Source organism: Henckelia pumila, chromosome 3, assembly GCF_033568475.1.
Source record: "Henckelia pumila isolate YLH828 chromosome 3, ASM3356847v2, whole genome shotgun sequence".
Taxonomy (NCBI): Eukaryota; Viridiplantae; Streptophyta; class Magnoliopsida; order Lamiales; family Gesneriaceae; genus Henckelia; species Henckelia pumila.
In genome coordinates this window covers 136,664,130-136,685,757 of record NC_133122.1, presented here as the reverse complement: position 1 = coordinate 136,685,757, position 21,628 = coordinate 136,664,130, and the positions used below count along the sequence as shown (strand labels likewise).

At 39.0% G+C, this 21,628-nt stretch overlaps 1 protein-coding gene and 1 non-coding gene across 2 annotated transcripts; one reads left to right on the top strand and one right to left on the bottom strand.

The window, feature by feature from the left end:
- The first annotated feature begins 518 nt into the window (after positions 1–518).
- Positions 519–962, top strand: LOC140893450 (histone H4). Its single transcript, XM_073302520.1, has one exon. It carries the CDS (start codon positions 560–562, stop codon positions 869–871), a length of 312 nt encoding a protein of 103 aa, XP_073158621.1. The 5' UTR covers positions 519–559; the 3' UTR covers positions 872–962.
- A 13,219-nt stretch (positions 963–14,181) lies between these two features.
- LOC140894215 (small nucleolar RNA R71) lies at positions 14,182–14,287 on the bottom strand. Its single transcript, XR_012153760.1, has one exon. It is a non-coding gene; the product is annotated as a small nucleolar RNA R71 (small nucleolar RNA).
- Positions 14,288–21,628: the final 7,341 nt, after the last annotated feature.

Genomic DNA, 21,628 nt, shown 5'->3' with positions numbered 1-21,628 from the left:
TTAATTTAGTCTCACTATTTAATTTACCATGACAATTTTTCTAAGGAGTTGATGTATTATAATATGGTAAAATAACACATAATATTCAAATATTATATTATAGACGCGGAATGCAAACTAATGCTAGTATATTATTTTTTGAGCAAATAATATATAATTTGGCGTTAATAAATACTTTTTAGAGTTTAATTTTTATTTTTGTTAATGGATGAAAATAATGTTTCTTTTGATTGATCTACAGATCTCTTGAATTTGTTTTTGCGAAATATGTGCGACACACTACTACTTTACAGTTCATCCAGGACTCGATCCGCTGCATTCTTAAAACCAGAACATAAACCGTCGATTAAGTTCAATCGAGCGGCTGAAATAGTCTCATGTCCCAAACCAAGGATTCCAATCTGCACCGTGCATTCAACACTTTCAATCCAACGGCATCAGCGCATCCCCACGAAAAACCTTTTCACCTATAAACGACAGAACCTGCTCCAATTTCCCTCCCAAGCAAAATCCTCATTTCAAAAATCAAATCGCCTTCAAAATCAAAGTCAACTGAAAAATGTCGGGCCGTGGGAAGGGAGGCAAGGGACTGGGCAAGGGCGGAGCCAAGCGCCACCGCAAGGTCCTCAGGGACAACATCCAGGGCATCACCAAACCGGCGATCCGGCGCCTGGCCCGGCGTGGCGGAGTGAAGCGTATCAGCGGGCTGATCTACGAGGAGACTCGCGGCGTGCTCAAGATCTTCCTCGAGAACGTCATCCGTGACGCCGTCACCTACACCGAGCACGCGCGGCGGAAGACGGTCACGGCGATGGACGTCGTCTACGCACTCAAGAGGCAGGGCCGGACGCTGTACGGATTCGGCGGCTGAGCTCTTGGGGGCTTCGTAGATTTAGGCATTTTATTTTATATTTTTGCTCTTCCTTCGTATGAATACAGCTGTGAGCTATCTATCACTGTTTCCTGAATGTTCTTCGATTTTTTGTTCTTCAATGAAATCGAATTTCATCTACAATTCATGTGTGATTTGGATTTGAATTTTTTTGATCATATATTTTTGAATAATTGGTTAAAATTATTTAATTTATATTTTAACATAATTGAATTATTAAGGTTAAGCGGGCTGATAGGGGAGGGTTATACTACACCGGTGAAAGATCATCCGGTTGGGGCCCGGGTCCCATGAATGTTCAGAATTCACCAGGTGAGGAGCATAGCATGCACTGGCTGATAGTATAGGGTGTTTTCCCAGAAATCAAGAAAATTTAATAATGTTAAAATTTGAGTTGGTGTAAATTCATTTGAGGGAAAATACACCTCACTTTTTAGAAATATATAGATTTAATTCTTAAAAGAAAAACGAAACATAAATTAAGAAAGGGTATTATGTTTTTTTTTTTCTAAAACAAAATACGTAATTGGAATTAATTAATATAATTTAATCATTATAATATATATTCAATTATTCTAATAGGTAAATTAAAAATAACATTGTTGGAAACTTGGGATCTTACAATATAAGACAACATTGGTTAGTGGATGACAGCCAAGTGTTTTCAATCATATTTTTGGTTTATATATGTTTGTTTTCTCAATTCGTGTTATCAAATTTTATTTTTTTTCGTATTTTGTATGATTTTAACTATTTTTTTTTATTTTGTATGATTTTTAACAAGGCAAATCAAATTCAATTGTGTATTTGAAATTAAATTCAGTTTTATTCATTCAAACAAATCAATGTATTGAAATTCATCATCTAAAATTCACCAATATTCCAAGTTCTTTATGTTGAATCCTGATTTTTGATGATAACAAAATAATATATCATTGTTATAGTATGATCGCCATTCATTTGTAAAAACAAGAAAAATGTTTATCGAAAGATGTCAACCGATCTAATCATGTCAACCGACTGGAAGATATTAATTGACTTACAGATATCAGGTGAACTCTTGGATATCAACTGATTCTCAGATATCAGCTGACTCTATAATATCAGCTGATCCTCAAACTTCAACCGATCTTAGATATATGTCATCAGAATGAACATCAACCGGAATACAAGTCTCTAGGATATCTATGGACTTCTTAAAGACACAAATGTTTAGTAACAGATCATTGACAAGACAACTTAAATGCAAAAAGACAAAGCATTGAAGGAGCCATCTGACAAAGCTCGAAAGACCATTAATAGTATTTATTATGAAAATATATTGAATGCACATTAAAGAAGCTTCAAAGACAGATATTTGAAAATGAACAGACTTCACTCTATGAAAAGAGAAAAATTGTCCACTCTACATCTGCCTGAAAAGACGCTTCTTACTGTTGACAAAAAGAGACGTTGAAGATTGAGATATAAATACTCGAGCCATACAAAAGAGATATAGGATACACAACCATTACATTATCAAAGCATCCGAGCACTCAAAATTGTATTAACACTCTACTGCTCATTCAACCCTTCGCTCAAACAGAAGCACAACTGATCTTCTAAGAGATCATTCCAAGGGTTACTCAAATCCAAGCTGTTGATTGAAGAACAGTTACTACATTCCAAGGATTTGAGATTCTAAGCTTTTACAAGCTTAGCCATTCATCATCATCTACCGAAGAAGTTTGATAAGAACTTAGGAATCTTATCAGTGTAAATCTAGGAGTTCTATTTTAGCGAGTGATAAGTCCTAACTTGGATCGGGTGTATTACAAGACATTGTAATAGCCAAAGTCTTCTAATGTATCAATCACGTGAGGAAGAAGGGGTGACATTGGAGATTGAGCTCCGAACATCCATAAACAATTATGTGCACATTTACATTACTGCATCACATCATATTTTCACTATTGTCACCTAGTTTAGTGAGAGTCGTTTTCCGCACTAGTTTAGTAGCTCTTATTCATCTAGGAAGTTGAGAAAAATCGGTTAAGTGAGCTAAAATTTGCTTAACCTTATCGCGTTGAAGCATAAAATTCTTAGAGTGTATATTTACCCCTTTCCCTCTACACACACTATCGATCTTTAACAAGTGGTATCAGAGAGGGTTCTTTCTCAGCTGCTGATATTTACTCATCATGGCTTCTCTAAACAAAATTCCTATGTTTTCTAAAGAAGATTATGCTGATTGAAAAATACGTATGCAGGAACACCTTTCTACACAAGATGATGATATGTGGTACGTTATCACTGATGATCCAATGAAGATTCTCAAAGTCAATACAACTATATCATTTCAAGAGGTGAACCACAGATGGTTGAAAAACCCAGAGCAGAATGGAGCACCGAGGACAAGAAGAAAGCAAACCTTGACAACGTATCCAAAGATATTTTGTACAAGACTTTGGACAAAAATATGTTCAGCAAAATCAAGACTTGTTCAACTGCCAAAGAAATTTGGGAGAAACTCACTCAACTGTGCGAGGGCAATGACCAAACCAAAGAAAATAAACTCACAGTTAGGGATGGGATCGGGTCGGGACCGTCCCGTAACCCCCTTACCCGATTTTCGTCCCGATAAGAATTGAGATATTTTTTTCTCCCGATTCCGCACCCGAAAAGTGTCGGAACCCGAATGTTCGGGATCCCGTCGGATCGGAAGAGGGTAATCCTGAACAATATTTTTTTAAAAAATATTTCTATGAATTTTTTTTTAAAAAATTTATGAAGAAACTCAAAGAATTTCTTAGTACATTACAAATAAATTAAAATTTCTTTGTATATAACCATTAAAAACTAAAACATCTTCTTATTACATTACAAATAAACTAAAACAACTACTTGATTAATACAATAAAAACATATAATTATTCATAATAATAAAAAAACAAAATAAAAATTTATAACTCAATGTTAATATTGAAAAAGATAAATATAAATATTAAAAAATAATTATATGGTAGATAATTATAAAACATTAATATTAAAACAGAAAATTATAAAAAAATTATATTTTATAAATTAAAAATATTATTAATATATTCGGGTCGGGAATCCCATCGGATAGAGTTGCCTATCCCGATCCCGATCCCGAAATTGATCGGGTCGGGAAAAATCCTGACCCTCGGGTTTGAAAAAGTTTGGGACGGGAAAAATTCGGGACGGGAACTAGGGGTGGGCATCGGTCGGTTTGGTTCGGTTTTACTCTATTACGGTTCGGTTTTTTCGGTTTCGGTTTTCAAAATCTTTGGTCCGAAACCGAACCATTTTATTACGGTTCAATCCGATTTTTTTTTGTGATACAGTTCGGTTTTTTTGGTCGGTTTTATACGGTTTATGTAATGAATTAAATTTATTTTGCATGACTGCAAATATTAGTTTAGGGACAAATAAAATTATGAATTTTTTAAAATAATTATGGATTTAAAACTAAAATGAAAACCAAAATATAAAAAGGTTAATACTAAAAAATTTTTAAGAACTAAAATGATATCTCACTTGATCCATGTAATACATAATAGAGAACTAATAACAATAAAACATAAATTATTTCATTAGAATTTACAATATGGACTTCAATTAAAACAATAAAGCGACTATTAAGTTCCATAAAATCATATTTAATTAAAATATGCTTACATCTTATAAGGAAAAAACATAGAAGTGATAAAAAAAAACCCATTTGTAAGGCCCAATGGTCAATATCCATAAAATTCTTATTTTAATCAAAATTTGGCCGGTTCGGTTTTTTCGGGGCATAAAACCGAAAACCGAACCGAAAAACCGGTTTTCATACAATTTAAAATCGAAACCGGCCGAAAAACCGAAAAAACCGAACCAAAAAAACCGAATTTTTCGGTTCGGCCGATTTTTTTGGTTTTAACAAAATTATGCCCACCCCTAACGGGAACTGGTTGGGAATTGGGTAGGGTCGGGAATTTTCAAAATTTTGCCAGCCCTACTCACAATAGCCATTCAGAAGTTTGATAATGCCAAGATGAAACTAGGAGAAAACATGGATGAGTTTGATGAAGGATTTAGTAACATTATTTGTGAACTTATCTCTCTTGGTAAAATTTACACTAATCGTGAAATTGCTTTGAAGGTTATGCGTGCACTGTTCAGAGAATGGGATGTCAAAACTATAGCTATGAGATAATCAAAAGACCTAAGCAAACTAGAGCTTCATGATTTGTTTGCTGATCTCAAGGCCTACGAGTTTGAACTTGGAATCAGAACTGAAGAAGAACCATCTGCTTCTAATTCTACTAAAGCATTGACCTCAACTGACGTACCTCAACCGATGGAGGAAGCATGAGCAAAGAAGACAACTGAGCAAATGAGCAATGTCTCTCTTCATTAAGAAATTTGGTAAGTTTATGCGTAAGAATCAAATAAATTTTAATAAACCTCACTACAAACAAGACCATACAGACGATATCATGGTCCCTCGTGCTTTAACTGTGGCAAGAAAGGCCACTTCATTGCAGATTGCACCAATACTAAGAACGATGAAAAGAAACAGAAGTATGAGAAGAAGAAAGGAAAAAAAGGAAAAAAGAATGTTCAAAAAGAAGAAAGAATAAAGAGTGCTAGTTGCTGACGAATGAAAAAGCAAGTGGGCAGAAACTGAATCTGAGTCATCGGATTCAGACAGCTCGTCCAAAGAAAGTGAGGAGGAGCAAGTCCAGTGTCTAATGGCCAACTCTCAAATAGGAAATGATGATACTGAGGTATTTGATTTTAACTCATCTGAATTTACACGTGAGGATCTTGTTCAAGCACTTAATGACATGGTAAATTCTGTATCATTTGAGGAAGTGAAAGCAGAAAAAACAAGTCTCATTGATAAGTCAAGAGAATCTAGCTGTTCACAGCGAAAGGAACTTGACAGTCTAAAGACTAAGCTAAACCTGCTAGCAGCTGAGAATGATGACATGAAACGAGTATTCCAAGACACTTTGTATGAAAATCAAAAGTTGCTTAAAAAAATCAACTCTTGGAATAATGCTTCTACCTCGTTAGGTAAAATACATGAGAACCAGAAACAGACAGGTGAAAAAACTGGCCTAGGATATGGTTCAAATGACTAGACTCTTTCCGAGGAAGGTACTCAATCGTATTATAGTAAGGACAATCCTAATGTCATAAAATTTGTTCGATCTAGTACGATATATGAACACAATGAGCCTAAGATCAATGAAGTACAACCAATACGTTATGAGAACAAGGCTAAGCACAGAGGACTGGGATATGTGGAACCTCAGAATCCAGGGAAAGGAGAAACGTGGGTCAAACCTAGACTGAATAAACAAAAAAGGGAAAACCAATCTAAGTTTAAACAGTCAAAGTTTGAACCAAGTCAATCTAAGTACAAGAATCTTCAGATGAAACAGAACCTATACTTCAACTGCATGCCTGTTCAAAAGCGGTACAGGCTGAACAACAAAGATATAAATTTCAAACAACACACAGTAGTATCTAGACCACACACAAGCACACACCAGACCCCTCGATCGATTCACTTTTTGGATGCACACACGGGTAAACCCGTCAGGGTAATTCAGGTGTGGGTCCCGAAAAGACTAATTCAGTTCGGACCCAAATAGATAAGGGTAACATAGTCATATTTTCTTTTTGCAAGTACTATCACTAAAATCATTCGAGAGAAACAAAATAGTAGAAAAGACAACTTGGTATCTCGACAGTGGATGCTCCAGGCACATGACTGGAAACAAAGACTTATTATCTGAAATCATATATTACAAAGGACCAAAAATAATTTTCGGTGATAATTCAAAGGGTAAGACTGTGGGTAAGGATAAGAATACTCATGGTAACATTATTATCAATGACGTGTTACTTGTCGAAAATCTATGTTATAATCTAATTAGCATCAGTCAATTGTGTGAAAATGACCATATTGTTGAATTCGACAAACACTCATGCACAATCAAATCTAGTAAAGGTGAAATTATGTTAACCGGATTAAGAGAACAAAACACATATATGATAAATTGGCAATGTCATCAACCATCGTTTCCTACATGTTTTTTTGCTAAAATTGATAAGCACTGGTTATGGCATAAGCGTTTGAATCATTTAAATTTTAAGTCCATTAAACATCTGAGCAAACATGAATTGGTTCTTGGCTTGTCCAAAGGGGATTTAAATTAGAACAAAATCTGTTCAGCCTGCCAGCAAGACAAACAAGTGAGAGATACTTTTAGAACAAAAGGGTGTATGTCTTCTTTCAAATGCTTAAACCTATTGCACATGGATCTATTCGGTCCTATACCAATCAGAAGCTTAGGGGGAATGAGATATACTTTAGTCATTGTGGACGATTACTCTCGATTTACCTGGCTAATATTTTTGTCCTCTAAATATCAAACAACTACTCACTTGATCAAGATTTTAAAACGTTTGCAAAATGAGAAGCGTACTGGTATAGATCGGATCAGGAGTGATAGTGGCACTGAATTTTTAAACAATGTAGTAAACCGTCTCCAAAATAAGTTAATCAAGTGTATAATAATGATTAACTGTCTAAAACACAATTAAGGGATTTAATATTGGGTTTAAGGAGTTCAAAAATGGATCCAGAACACTCGAAAATGGCCGGGAAGGTTCCGAGGGTTCGGAGAGATCGGAGGGTCCAAACTAAGATCGGAGCCAATGCCTAGGATCGGAGGCTCTGTTGAATTCGGAGGCTCCGATCGTATACAGGTCCAGCTGTCCAAAATATTACGTCATGCATGAAGTCACTGAAGGGACTTCGGATGCTCTGAAGGTGGATCGAAGGCTCCGAACGAGGGTCGGCAGGCGTCCTATAGAAGATAGACACGTGTATGGCTAGGGAAGTTCGGATGCATGGATCGGACGCTCCGATCAGGATCGGAGGCTCCGAACTCGGGATTGGACGCTTTGATCCCTATCTATAAATAGAGGGCCGAGGATTCAGTTTCATTTGCACATTACAAAATCCTCTCTCTCATTCTTAGCTCCTTCTAGACGCTCTTAGGGGTTTTTATGTGTCGTATTGGGAAGCCGGGAGTGGCGGAGCACTTCGGGGTCATCAGCGGAGCTGTGCCTAAGTTTTGAGGCAATCGCCATCAGCGAGCTGACTACTGATGCAGGTATAACTTTGAATACCTTTAGAGATTAGGGATTATGAGATAGCTTAGTTAAGACTTTTATACTATTATAAGTGATATGATAATTATTGCTTATAGGTTTGGACTGTGAGTACCTGGACTGCTAGGTTGCTAGGGTGCTTGGGTTTTCTACTTAGAAGTACAGACGTATTATCCGAGATACAAGGTTGGATATACATGTATTATGTTTGAATGTTTTGTGTGGCATTAGTATGTGCATTATATTATGCGGAATGCATTTACACGTTGATCTTATTGCCTTGATATGCATAGCATGTAGTAGGGGTCGCTCAACCCCGTATTTAGTGGATGGATTTTCATGGTTGGAAGTTGTATGGTATGAGATTCACCTCCTGATGCGACGGCCCAGCATGCTACATACCATGGCGTCTTGACTGAGCAGTCTTCTGGATAGGTTTTCCAGTACCATTCATATTGCATGTGCATGCATGATATATGTATATTCGTACTTTCGTACTAAGCGTTTATGTTCATGTCCAAGTGTTTTGTGTTGGACACCCTATTCCATGAGGCAGGTCTGAGGTTGGACGGACCCAGAGGCAGCGGTCGTTGAGTTCCAGTGGTTGCGTGGAAAGCCTCCCAGGTTCTTAGGATGGACTTTCAAGTACTTTCAATGGTGTTTTATTATATTTAAATTTGTCCTGATTGTTCTGCCAGTGTATTTTGTATTTGGACCTTAAGTTTCCGCTGGATTTATTAATTTCATTTTAAGATTAAATTGCATGCTTAATCTCTGATTAGTTAGTGATTCCGGGTTGGGTCACTACATTTATTGGTATCAATGCATGCATTGAATTTGGGATATAGAAATTCAATATCGAGGTTTTAATTTTTGAATAAGTTTTTCAGATGGCGGGTCGAGAGTATGAAATTCATGGGAGCATCGATGGTCGCTGGGGAGATGACGAGGTCTGAGAACCATGATGGAGACACCATTTCCCCAGGGAAGATAGAGAGAGATTTGATTTGCGCAGATTCGTGCAGATGGCTCCAAAACCATTGGAAGGAGGCGAGAGCCCGGATGTGGCTGAGAACTGGTTGGAAGAGATGAAAACCTGCTTTGATGTGTATCGTTGCACGGATGAGCAGAAGATGCAGGCTGTAAAATTCCTTCTTCATGGGAATGCTCTTAAATGGTATAAGTCTACTTCTGCATCGATCATAACAACGCGAGGCCTAGTTACTTGGGCAGAATTCCGTACAACGTTCCAAGAATTCTACTTTCCTGTCGCTCTACGTCAGACAAATACAAATGAGCTGATGAATCTGAAACAAGGAAAAATGACGATTGACGAGTATCAGTTGAAGTTTCTTTGAACTTTTGCCTTAGTGCTCGTATGTTTCCAGCAGCTCGGAGGCCAAGTATGATCTTTTTCTGCAAGGTTTGAATCCAGAAATCTACTCGCTAGTGTCCATTAACGACGATCCGAAGTTGTATGAAGTGTTGGTAAACCGTTGACGCCAGGCGGAGAATACTCTAAAGAGGAACCGAAACTTTTCTTCCTCTTTCCAACCAGGACATTCTTTGGGTCCCAGAGCTCAATATTTTAAGAAGCAGGGCGTGTTTTCTTCTTCTCCTTCTGGTTCCGCTTCAGGTGGAGTTCATCACTTCGGGAAGAAGGGTCAGGGACAATGTGCTTCTTATGGAGGTCGTCACCCGACAGAGAAGTGTCGATAGTCAGGAGCTTGTTTCCGATGTGGCGAAATTGGCCACATGAAGAGAGATTGTCCACAGGCTACCGGAGGATCAGCGTCTGGTTCTGGTTCTCATCCTTCTGTTCCACAGAGGTCGCAGGGACAGTCTATTGGGAGCATCAATCAGAGGCCGCGTGTGCCTGGACAGGTGTTTGCGCTGAGTCAGGATCAGATTCAGCAAGAGAACGAGGATGTTATAGGAGGTACATTTCTTTTATGCGGAATTCCTGCATTTGTTCTCATTGACACGGGTGCATCGCATTCCTTCATATCAGCAATATTTTTTAAGCGCTATAGGTTGCCGTACATGCCTTTATACTTAGTGTTATCTGTGTCTACTCCGACAGGTCATTCGGCTTTGGCCAAGCGTTTAGTCTTGGGGTGTACATTATAGTTTGAGGGCTCTGAGTTGTTAGCAAACCTTATGGTTCTAGTGATGGAGGATTTTGACTGCATTTTGGGTATTGATAACTTAACCTCTTATAGAGATACGGTGGATTACTATCAGAAGATTGTCCAATTTTTTCCGGTTCAAGGTGATAGTTGGTTTTTCTATGGTGAGGGAACGTGACATCTTATGACTCTGGTCTCAGTTTTGAGGGCCGGATAGGCTTTAGATGCAGGTGGGGAAGGCTACCTTATCCATGTGATCGATACATCCGTAGGTAGCAGGCCTATAGAGGAGTTACCCATAGTTTGTGAGTATCCAGATGTCTTTCAAGACAAGATTCCAGGATTTTCTCCTATCCGAGAAGTCGAGTTCGGGATTGAACTTGTACCAGGAACGACACCGATTTCTCGAGCGCCTTATCGTCTAGCACCAGCAGAGATGAGGGAGTAGCAACAACAGTTGCAAGACTTGTTGGATAAGAGATATATCCAACCGAGCGTTTTACCTTGGGGAGCTCCAGTGCTTTTCGTCAAGAAGAAAGATGGTTCCATGCGTCTCTGTATCGACTACAGACAATTAAACCATGCTACGGTTAAGAACAAATACCCTTTTCCGCGAATTGATGATTTGTTCGACCAACTTCAGGGTACCGCTGTGTACTCCAAGATTGACTTGCGGTCAGGATATCATCAGTTGCGTGTTCGAGATGTGGATATCTCAAAGATAGCATTTCGTACCCGATATGGTCACTATGAGTTTTTAGTGATGCCTTTTGGGTTAACGAATGCTCCTGCGGTGTTCATGGATTTGATGAACAGAGTATTCCGCGATTACCTAGACAAGTTTGTCATTGTCTTTATTGATGACATTTTGGTCTATTCACGTAGTGTTGATGAACATGTGCAACACTTGAGAATGGTACTGCAGATTATCCGTGAGAAGTAGTTGTATGCCAAGTTTAGAAAGTGTGAGTTTTGGATTGACCGAGTGATATTTTTGGGCCATGTTATCTCTCGAGATGGAATACCAGTCGATCCAAGTAAGACTGAAGCTATTCTGAATTTTTCGCGTCCGACTACAGCTTCAGAGATTCGTATCTTTTTGGTATTGGCAGGATATTATCGGCGGTTTATCGAGAATTTCTCGGGAATTTCTAGGCCAGTGACGCAACTGACAAGGAAATATGTTCCTTTTTTCTGGTCAAGCGAGTGCGAGCAGAGCAGAGCTTCAACGAGTTGAAGGGTCGACTGACTTCTACACCCGTTATTGCATTGAAATCAGGATCTGGAGGCTATGTGGTTTATACCGATTCATCTCTTCAAGGGTTAGGTTGTGTGTTAACACAAAATGGGCATGTAATTTCCTATGCATCTATGCAATTGAAAACACATGAAGGGAATTACCAGTGTACGATTTGGAGCTTGCAGCAATCGTGTTTGCACTGAAAATTTGGCTTCATTACTTGTATGGCGAGAGGTTCGAGTTCTTTTCGGACCACAAGAGTTTGAAATACTTGTTCACTCAGGCGGAGCCGAACATGAGAGAACGTCGATGGTTAGATCTCCTCAAAGACTATGATTGTGAGATCAAGTACCATCTCAGTACTTCTAACCCAGTGGCGGACGCACTTAGCCAGAAGGTGAGCATCAGTGCTCTCAGTGTTAGTGCAAGAGCTAGCACCATTCGAGAATGTTGTTCTTCACTTCTCAGTGTTAACCGAGCCATCTTTGTTTGCTCGTATCCGAGAAGTACAATTTTCTGATTCGAAGACGCAGAAATTAGCGAGACTTGCTCAGGGAGACAAAAAATCTGGTTTTCATTTTCAAAAAAACGGATTATTTTGTTTGTCTGGCAGAGTCGTGGTACCTGATGACTCCACCCTGTGAGACGAAGTTTTGTCTCAGGCGCATCGTAGTAGATTCGCCGTGCACCCAGGCAGTGCTGATAAGTGCATTTTGTGCACTTAATTTGTATATGGTTTTACTTGAATTTTAGAATTTATTGGTAGATATTGCGTGAAATTGTTGTTGTTTTTGTGTTTGTAGGAAGTTATGGACTTCGATGTGTTCAAGTGGAAATAAGCTTAAAAGATGAAAGTTTACAAGGAAATTCAAGAGTTGGAAAAGAGAAGAAAAAGACTGAGTTTGAGCTGGAGGGGCGCCCGCCCTATCCCTAGGCGCGCCCGCGCTGATACTGAAGAATTCAAGAAGAAAAGTCGAGCTGAGGGCGCGCCCGCGCTGACCCTAGAAGAATGTTCAAAAGTTTGTTTTGCGAATTGAAAGCGCGCCCGCCCTGTTTCCTGCGCGCCCGTGTCGTCGTCTGTTTGGAATATTAGAGTCCGATTGTTTATGGAAACTTTGGGGATATCTTTGGTATTATTTTGGACGATTGTTAGGTGATATTTAGGGTATTTTTCTGAGTCAAAAAAATCTATCTATCAGCCGCCAATACACACAATATTTTAGAGAGCACTTTGGTGAGTTTTTGGAGTTGAAGAACTGAAGATTGCTTGGAACGAAGACGAAGACTTTTCGACCGGATACGGAAGAAAGACTATGGATTTGTTTCTTATTTTTATTTTTTCTTTTGATTGTTGAATTATGTTTGAGATATTAAACATTATTTGGTTTTTATTGAATTCGAGTATGAACTAAACTTTTCTAGTCTAGAGGTTGACGTAGCTTGGTTGAGATATATTCATGAATCTTTGATTTTAATAAATTGAATTTCTATAGATTAATTGTGTTTCTAGAATTGAATTTCTTCTTAATTTACTGGCCATAAATTGAGTTATTATATTTACTTAGAATCGTTGCTCGGGAGAGGGGATTTTGAGTAGGATCAATAGGAACTACACTGTTAATTGTTTATATAGCTCGGGAGAGTATATAGCTTTAATAGAACCTTTAAGAAAAATCATTTTACACATATCACTACATCTAGATTTTTAATAGGGATATTGAAATCGAATTGTAGTTGATACACTCTATTTGTTGCTCGGAAGAGGGGAATAAAATAATCTAAGTGTTCTTGTTTATTAATTGAAGAAAATTCATAAAATAGATTAATTAGGATTGAATATTGTCGAGACCAAGTGAAATCAAAACCTTTGGACTATTTTTCTCTGATTGATAATTCCTCGAAATTTGTGTGTGTGTGAGCTTGATAATTTCTCATTATTTATTTTATTTATTCTGCAAAATTCTCGAAGTTTGATTTTCTAGATAAAATTAAGACTATTTTAATTACAAGTATTGAATATTTTTATTTTACTCCCTATGAGATCGACACTCTCTCTTTCATTATACTAAAACTTGACACTCGTACGCTTGCGAGGAAAATTTCACAACAAGTTTTTGGTGCCGTTGCCGGGGAGTAATTTTGATTATTTTTTAGTCTTGTTACCAATTAGTCGAAGTTTTAATTTAGAGTTTTATTTATTTTGATTTAAGTACTAATAAATTGCTATTGTTCTTAATTACAGTTTATGCGAAGATCTCAAAGTGCGAATTCTTTGCTCTTTGATCCAGAGATTGAACGAACTGCAAGAGCTTTGAGAAAAGCTAGGATAGAAGAAAAATTAAACATGGCTGAAGAAGATGTCAATGAATTGCCTTTGGTGCCAATTAGAGATCATTTCAGGCCAACGATCCAGGCTCACTACTCTGGAATCGCTAGAGGGACAATAAATGCCAACAACTTTGAGTTGAAGCTGACCTTAATCAACATGGTTCAGCAGAACCAATTCAATGGAACTGCCACAGCTGATCCTCACTTACACTTGCGCACTTTTCTAGAGATTACTGATACTGTTAAAATAAATGGTGTTTCTGAGGATACAATACGCTTATGTTTGTTTCCTTTTTCTCTCAGGGACAAGGCACGGAGTTGGCTGCAGTCATTGCCACTAGGACGCATAACAACTTGGGAGGGCATGGCTGTGAAATTCTTAGAGAAATTCTTTCCACCATCCAAGGTAACCCAGCTGAAGATTGAGATCAGTACCTTTCAACAGCATGATTCAGAACAGCTATACGAGGCATGGGAAAGGTACAAAGATTTGTTAAGACGTTGTCCTAATCATAATTTTGCAGATTGGGAAGAAATAGAGTTTTTTTACAATGGACTGAATGTGCCTACAAGAATGTCTGTGGACTCTGCTGCTGGAGGTACCATATTTTCCAAGGACCCCATTCAGGCTTATGATATGCTGGAACAGATGACTATCAATAGTTATCAATGACCATCTGAACGTATGGGAGTCAAGAAAGGAGTGTACAGTATGGATCCTCTTACATCCATTACTGCACAGCTATCTGCGTTGAGTACACAAGTGGCTTCTCTGAACAAGGTGAATATCGCAGAACCTGTAGGTGTGTCGGTTGCCATAGATGAATCTCATCCACTTGAGGAAGCTCAATATATCAATCCCAGAGGCTATGGAAACTATCGAGGTAACCCTCCTCCTAATACTTATCATCCTGGTTTACGTAACCATGAAAACGTTTCTTATGCCAACAACAAGAATGTGTTGAAACCCCCTCCGGGATTTAATACAAATCAAGGGGAAGGTAAAGCGTCGTTGGAAGATGTGGTGTCTACATTTGTTACTGAATCTAACAAGAGGATGTCGAGGACTGAAACTCGAATGGACAGCATGGAGACACACATGTGTAGTTTGGGAGCTATGATGAAATCCATGGAGACACAGATTGGACAGCTTGCAAATGCTTTGAAGGATCAAAACAGAGGAAAGTTTTCCAGCAATACTGAAGTGAATCCAAAAGAGCAGTGCAAAACAGTTGAGTTGAGAAGTGGGAAGAAGTTAGAAGAGAAAGAGCAGAGCAAAGCCAAAGAAAGTGAAGAACCAGTGACTGAAGAAATTGTGGTTGAAGATCCCAAGAAGGAAGCTGAATCTAAACCAATGTACAAGCCACAACTTCCTTATCCACAGCGGTTTAAGAAGAAGGCACTTGATGAGCAGTTTTCCAAGTTTCTAGATATCTTCAAGAAGATACACATCAATATTCCATTTGCAGATGCCTTGGAACAAATGCCTAATTATGTAAAATTCATCAAAGATGTAATGTCTAAGAAGAGGAGATTGCAGGACAACGAAGTGGTGAATTTGACAGAAGAATGTAGCGCAATCCTGCAGAAAAAGTTGCCACAAAAGCTGAAGGATCCAGGGAGTTTTACTATCCCTTGTTTTATTGGTGGTTCTAAGGTAAATAGAGCTTTATGTGATTTAGGAGCCAGTATAAATTTAATGCCTTTTTCTGTTTACAGGACTTTGGAGCTTGGAGAAGTCAGGGCGACCACCATCACATTACAGCTAGCTGATCGGAGTATCACATACCCACGGGGTATTGTGGAGGATGTTTTGGTAAAGGTCGATAAGTTCATATTTCCAGCAGATTTCGTGATTTTGGACATGGATGAAGATGAAGAAACTACCTTGATTTTTGGGAGACCTTTTCTAGCTACTGCACGCGCATTGATCGATGTACACAAGGGAGAACTCACACTTCGAGTTGGTGGTGAAGCGGTGATTTTTAATATTTATCACACCATGAGGGGCCAAAATGAGGTAAGTACATGTAAGAGCATTGAAATTATTGATTCTCATAACTCTTTTTCATGTGCAGGAAGTACGGATCCGCTCGAACGATGTTTGGTGACGGACGAGGTGGTTGAGAAGGAAGAGGATTGGGAGTTACATGAACAAAAAGTATTCCTAGACAGCGCTCCAAAAGAAAAAATGGTGAGTTCTAAGGAATCTGAAACATTGGAAAATAGTGCACCAGAGGTATCCCCTGAAACTCATGATCTGAAAGCATTTCCTGCGCACTTATGTTATGAATTTCTTGGTGAAAATTCTACTTGTCCTGTTATTATATCTGCTCATTTGTCTGCTGTAGAAAAAGATAAGTTGTTGAGAGTTTTGAGAAATTTTAAAACCGCTTTAGGATTGTCAATTTCTGACATTAAGGGTATTAGCCCAACAATTTGCATGCATAAATTTTGATGGAAGAGTCGTATACTCCTTATGTTGATCATCAGAGACGGTTGAATCCCGCCATGAAAGAGGTAGTTAAGAAAGAAGTTCTAAAGCTGTTGAATGCGGGAGTGATCTATGCTATTTCTGACAGTAGTTGGGTATCTCCTGTTCAAGTGGTGCCTAAGAAGGGTGGGATTACTGTGGTTAAGAACGAGAATAATGAGTTAATCTCCACACGTACAGTAACTGGCTGACGAGTTTGTATAGATTATAGGAAGTTGAATAAAGCTACTCGTAAAGATCATTTTCCACTTCCTTTCATTGATCAAATGCTTGATAGACTTGCTGGTTATTGCTATTACTATTTTTTAGATGGTTATTCAGGCTATAATCAAATTGCTATAGCACCGGAAGATCAGGAGAAGACTAATTTTATGTGTCCCTATGGCACGTTTGCTTTCAGGAGGATGCCGTTTGGACTGTGTAATGCACCTGCAACTTTTCAGCGGTGTATGATGGCGATTTTTGTAGATATGGTGGAGGACATGATGGAAGTGTTTATGGATGACTTTTCAGTATTTGGTTCCTCTTTTGATCATTGCTTGCATAATCTGTCTCTTGTTTTGCAGAGGTGCCAAGAAAAGAATTTAGTTCTTAACTGGAAAAAATGTCACTTCATGGTTCAAGAGGGCATTGTCCTTGGACATAAAGTGTCATCCAATGGATTAGAGGTGGATCGAGCCAAAGTGGTTGCAATTGAGAAGCTTCCACCTCCGAAGAATATCAAGGGCATCAGAAGTTTCTTAGGCCATGCAGGGTTTTATCGGCGTTTCATCAAGGATTTTTCTAAAATCACAAAATCCCTGTGTAATTTACTTGAAAAAGATTCTACATTCATTTTTGATGATGATTGTTTGCAGGCCTTTGAAAAGATCAAGACGGCATTGACCACAACACCCATCATGATTGTGCCAGATTGGAAGGAGCCCTTTGAGCTTATGTGCGATGCTAGTGACTATGCAGTGGGAGCGGTATTAGGCCAAAGGAGAGATAAGATTTTCAGAGCTATATATTACGCCAGTCGCACCATGGATGCCGCACAACAAAACTACACTACCACCGAAAAAGAGATGCTTGCAGTAGTTTTTGCTTTTGATAAATTTCGTCCATATTTAATTGGTACTAAAGTAGCTGTTTATACTGACCATGCAGCAATTCGCTACTTGTTTGCCAAGAAGGATGCCAAGCCACACTTGATAAGGTGGATTCTACTTTTACAAGAGTTTGATTTTGAGATCAATGACAAGAAGGGTAGCGAAAATCAAGTTGCTGATCACTTGTCAAGATTGGAGCTAGAAGACGTGAAGAAGGAGGAGAGCATAAAGGAATTGTTTCCGGATGAACAAATCTTTGAGGTAAGTTCCTTTATTCCATGGTTTGCTGATATTGCGAATTTCTTGTCTTGTGGTACTATGCCTCCAGAGTTGAATAGACATCAAAAGAAGAAGTTTTTCCATGACGTTAAGTTCTACTTGTGGGATGATCCCTATGTTTTCAAACGTTGTGCCGATCAAGTGATTCGAAGATGTGTGGCGGGGCAAGAAGCAAATGAAATTTTGGAACAATGCCATTCCTCACCCTATGGAGGACATTTTGGAGCCACCCGAACTGCTGCTAAGGTACTACAATCTGGTTTTTATTGGCCTACGTTGTTTAAAGATAGTTATACCTTGGTGAAATCATGTGATAAGTGTCAAAGAACGGGAAATATTTCAAGAAGGCATGAATTACCCCTCACAAATATTTTAGAAGTAGAATTATTTGATGTGTGGGGTATTGATTTTATGGGTCCCTTTCCCCCTTCTTTTGGATACACTTATATTTTATTAGCAGTTGATTACGTTTCGAAATGGGTGGAAGCCATTGCCACCTCGACTAATGGCGCTCGTGTTGTAGTTAAATTTTTGCAAAAGAATATCTTCACGAGGTTTGGAACTCCACGAGCAATAATCAGTGATGAAGGTACGCATTTTTGCAATAAGATTTTTAATACCTTGCTCACTAAGTATGGTGTCAGGCATAAGGTGGCGTGTGCATACCATCCTCAAACCAATGGCCAGGCGGAGATCTCTAACCGGGAAATCAAACAAATCTTGGAGAAAACGGTTAAGACAAATCGGAAAGATTGGACAATCAAGCTAGATGACGTCATTTGGGCCTATCGCACTGCATTCAAAACACCCATTGGGATGTCTCCCTACAGGCTGGTTTTTGGTAAGGCATGTCATTTACCATTGGAATTGGAGCACAAGGCGTTTTGGGCTATCAAGAAGCTAAACATGGATCTCGAAGCATCCGGAGAGTTGCGGAAACTACAGTTGAATGAATTGGATGAATTCTGAAGTGAAGCATATGAGAATGCCAAGATCTACAAAGAGCAAACAAATAAGTGGCATGATAAAATCATTGTGCATAGGAAATTCGAAAAGGGTCAGAGAGTTTTGCTATTTAACTCTCGGTTGAAATTATTTCCAGGGAAGTTGAAATCGCGATGGTCAGGGCCGTTTCTGTAGGAAAACTGGCGATCTCAGATCAATCACGATTGATACCCGGTGCAGCGGAAGTTTAAAAATTTTATCATGGAACAATTCCATGGTGTGGGTATCAACCATTCAACGATTAAATTATTGTATGTGTAAAATTCAAATAACAATTAATTAAATTTTACCTTCAATCTCGAAGCGAGATTATTGGACACCACACAGATTTCTCTGCGCTTCTTGTATCTCCCAGGAACTGATGAACTCCTTTAATCAGGTCCACGAATGGGGTTTAAATCCCTCTGATAGATTGCACTAGAAAATCTATCAGAAGTTTTCTGCGAAGAGATTAAACGAATCTGATTCGTTATTCCTGACTGCGATTCAAAATCACAGACCGAAATTTTCTCTGACAGAGGGGGAGGGGTTCGGCCGATTTCTTTTGAGAGGAGGCTAGGGTTTCGAAAATCCTGTCTCAAAAATTATGACCTGTTGTGTTTAATTTCTGTACTGCAATAACTTATTTATAATGCAGGCCACTAACACATTAGGGCCCATTAGTCATAAGCTAGGGCCCGACAAGCAAAGCCCGCACGTTCAGAAATTAATATAAAATTCATCGTGACTCCGATTGATGAACCGATTTCACCAATGTGCACAGAAACCATTTCTGCACATTTTAAAGTCAAAATAAATTTTCCTGAATCCGAATTCAGTGGTTTCCAAAAATGTCCATCCCTATGTCATTTTAGGAAATCCTACTCCTTACTCTTATTTAAGAAGTCCAACTCCTTAGTTCATTAAATTTAACTCTTTAAATTTAACTATCTCAACGGGGATTAAAACTCCATTACACTGTGTGACCCTCAATGGTTCAGGGATACAGCTAGCCGTGGGCTCACAACTCCTTGTGACTCGGAACAACACTTTCCGACTTGCCCAACGAATCAAGGTAAAGCGCCTAGCAACATCGCCCCATGATTCCCTAGGTATCACTGATAGTGCCTACAAGAACCAGTAGATTTTGGTTAGCGTACAGTACGGTCCCTTCATCCATATATCCCGATCGAATCAACAACCATTGGTATATCGAGAGTCGCTCAAGATTCGATAACTATGCAATACATCTTGAAGATCAAATTAGTGACATCGCATGTGCTACTAAGAAACCATTTCTTAAATCACATCAAGTACTCTGGCCAGAGATTTGTCACACTAATATCTCCTCAGATCGCATAGGATATCCACACTCGCAAGTATGTGGTGAATCCTTGACAACAATGCATTGACTCCTATATGTGTCGTAACTGTACCCAATCTCGACACCTGATGACCCCCATAGAGTCGGTAAACGAGTCAAAGCACAGCACTAGCATATAGAGTCTCCATGATGTTTCAAGTCGTAAGGACTAATGGTGTACAAAAACCGCGGACTTTATCCACTCGATAAGTGATAACCACTTGGAAAGTCCGGATAGGGTAGTTCGATTATTCATCCTATGAATATCCATTTGCATGCTTCGAACATCTCCATGTTCCCTACCAATGAAACGTGGTACTCCGCATCGCAAATGCTAGTCTCAAACTCGAGCGATCCTTATCCTTATTATCGGACGGCTCAATCGACTAGGAACGGTTTTAGAATATACAGTGACTATAAGATGTATTTCATGATAGACATCCCCATGTTCTACCACATCTTACATACACTATAGTATATTCAAGGTCTTTATCAAAACAACAATAGTATATCACAATATAACAATATGAAGTAATATAAAGTCATTGCCATTAATAAAAGTGTAAATAATATTAAACAAAAGATTGTTTATACAAAGAGTCATCAAAGCCCATAGCCACACAGTTGGCTCACTGGGCACCTACTCTTACAATCTCCCACTTGCCCTATAGCCAACTAGTCATACTACGTAGACCCATTGCTTCGCGATGTTTGTCAAACAATGGTCCTGGCAAGGGCTTAGTAAGCGGATCAGCGATATTGTCTGCAGAGGCCACTCGTTCGACAATGATGTCTCCTCTTTCCACAATCTCCCGGATTATGTGGTATTTCCTCAGTACGTGTTTGGATCTTTGATGAGACCTTGGTTCCTTTGCTTGAGCAACGGCACCCGTGTTGTCACAGTACACCGGGACTGGACCAACAAATTCAGGAATGACGCCCAACTCTTGGACGAACTTCCTCATCCAAACGGCCTCTTTAGCAGCAGCTGATGCTGCAATGTATTCAGCCTCAGTGGTGGAATCCGCTGTGGTGTCCTGCTTGGAACTCTTCCAAGAGACAGCACCGCCATTGAGCATGAACACAAATCCAGAGGTTGACTTCGAGTCATCCACATCACTTTGGAAGCTAGAGTCGGTATAGCCTTCCAATTTGAGTTCTCGTCCTCCATAAACCATGAACATATTCTTAGTCCTTCGTAAGTACTTAAGAATGTCCTTCACGGCTTTCCAATGCATTTGACCAGGATTAGACTGATATCTGCTCGTGACACTCAGAGCAAATGCTACATCCGGTCTGGTAGATATCATCTCATACATGATACTACCTATAGCTGACGCATATGGTACATGTGTCATATTCTCTATCTCTGCATCAGTCTTGGGACACATAGACTTGGATAGAGAAACTCCATGACACATGGGTAGATGTCCTCTTTTGGACCCATCCATTGAAAACCGTTTCAATATGGTATCGATGTAGGTTGATTGAGTGAGTCCTATCATTCTCTTAGACCTATCTCTATAGATCTGTATCCCAAGAATGTAGGATGCCTCTCCCAAATCCTTCATCGAAAATCTACCTGATAACCATATCTTTGTTGACTGCAACATCCCTACATCATTCCCAATGAGTAGGATGTCATCAAC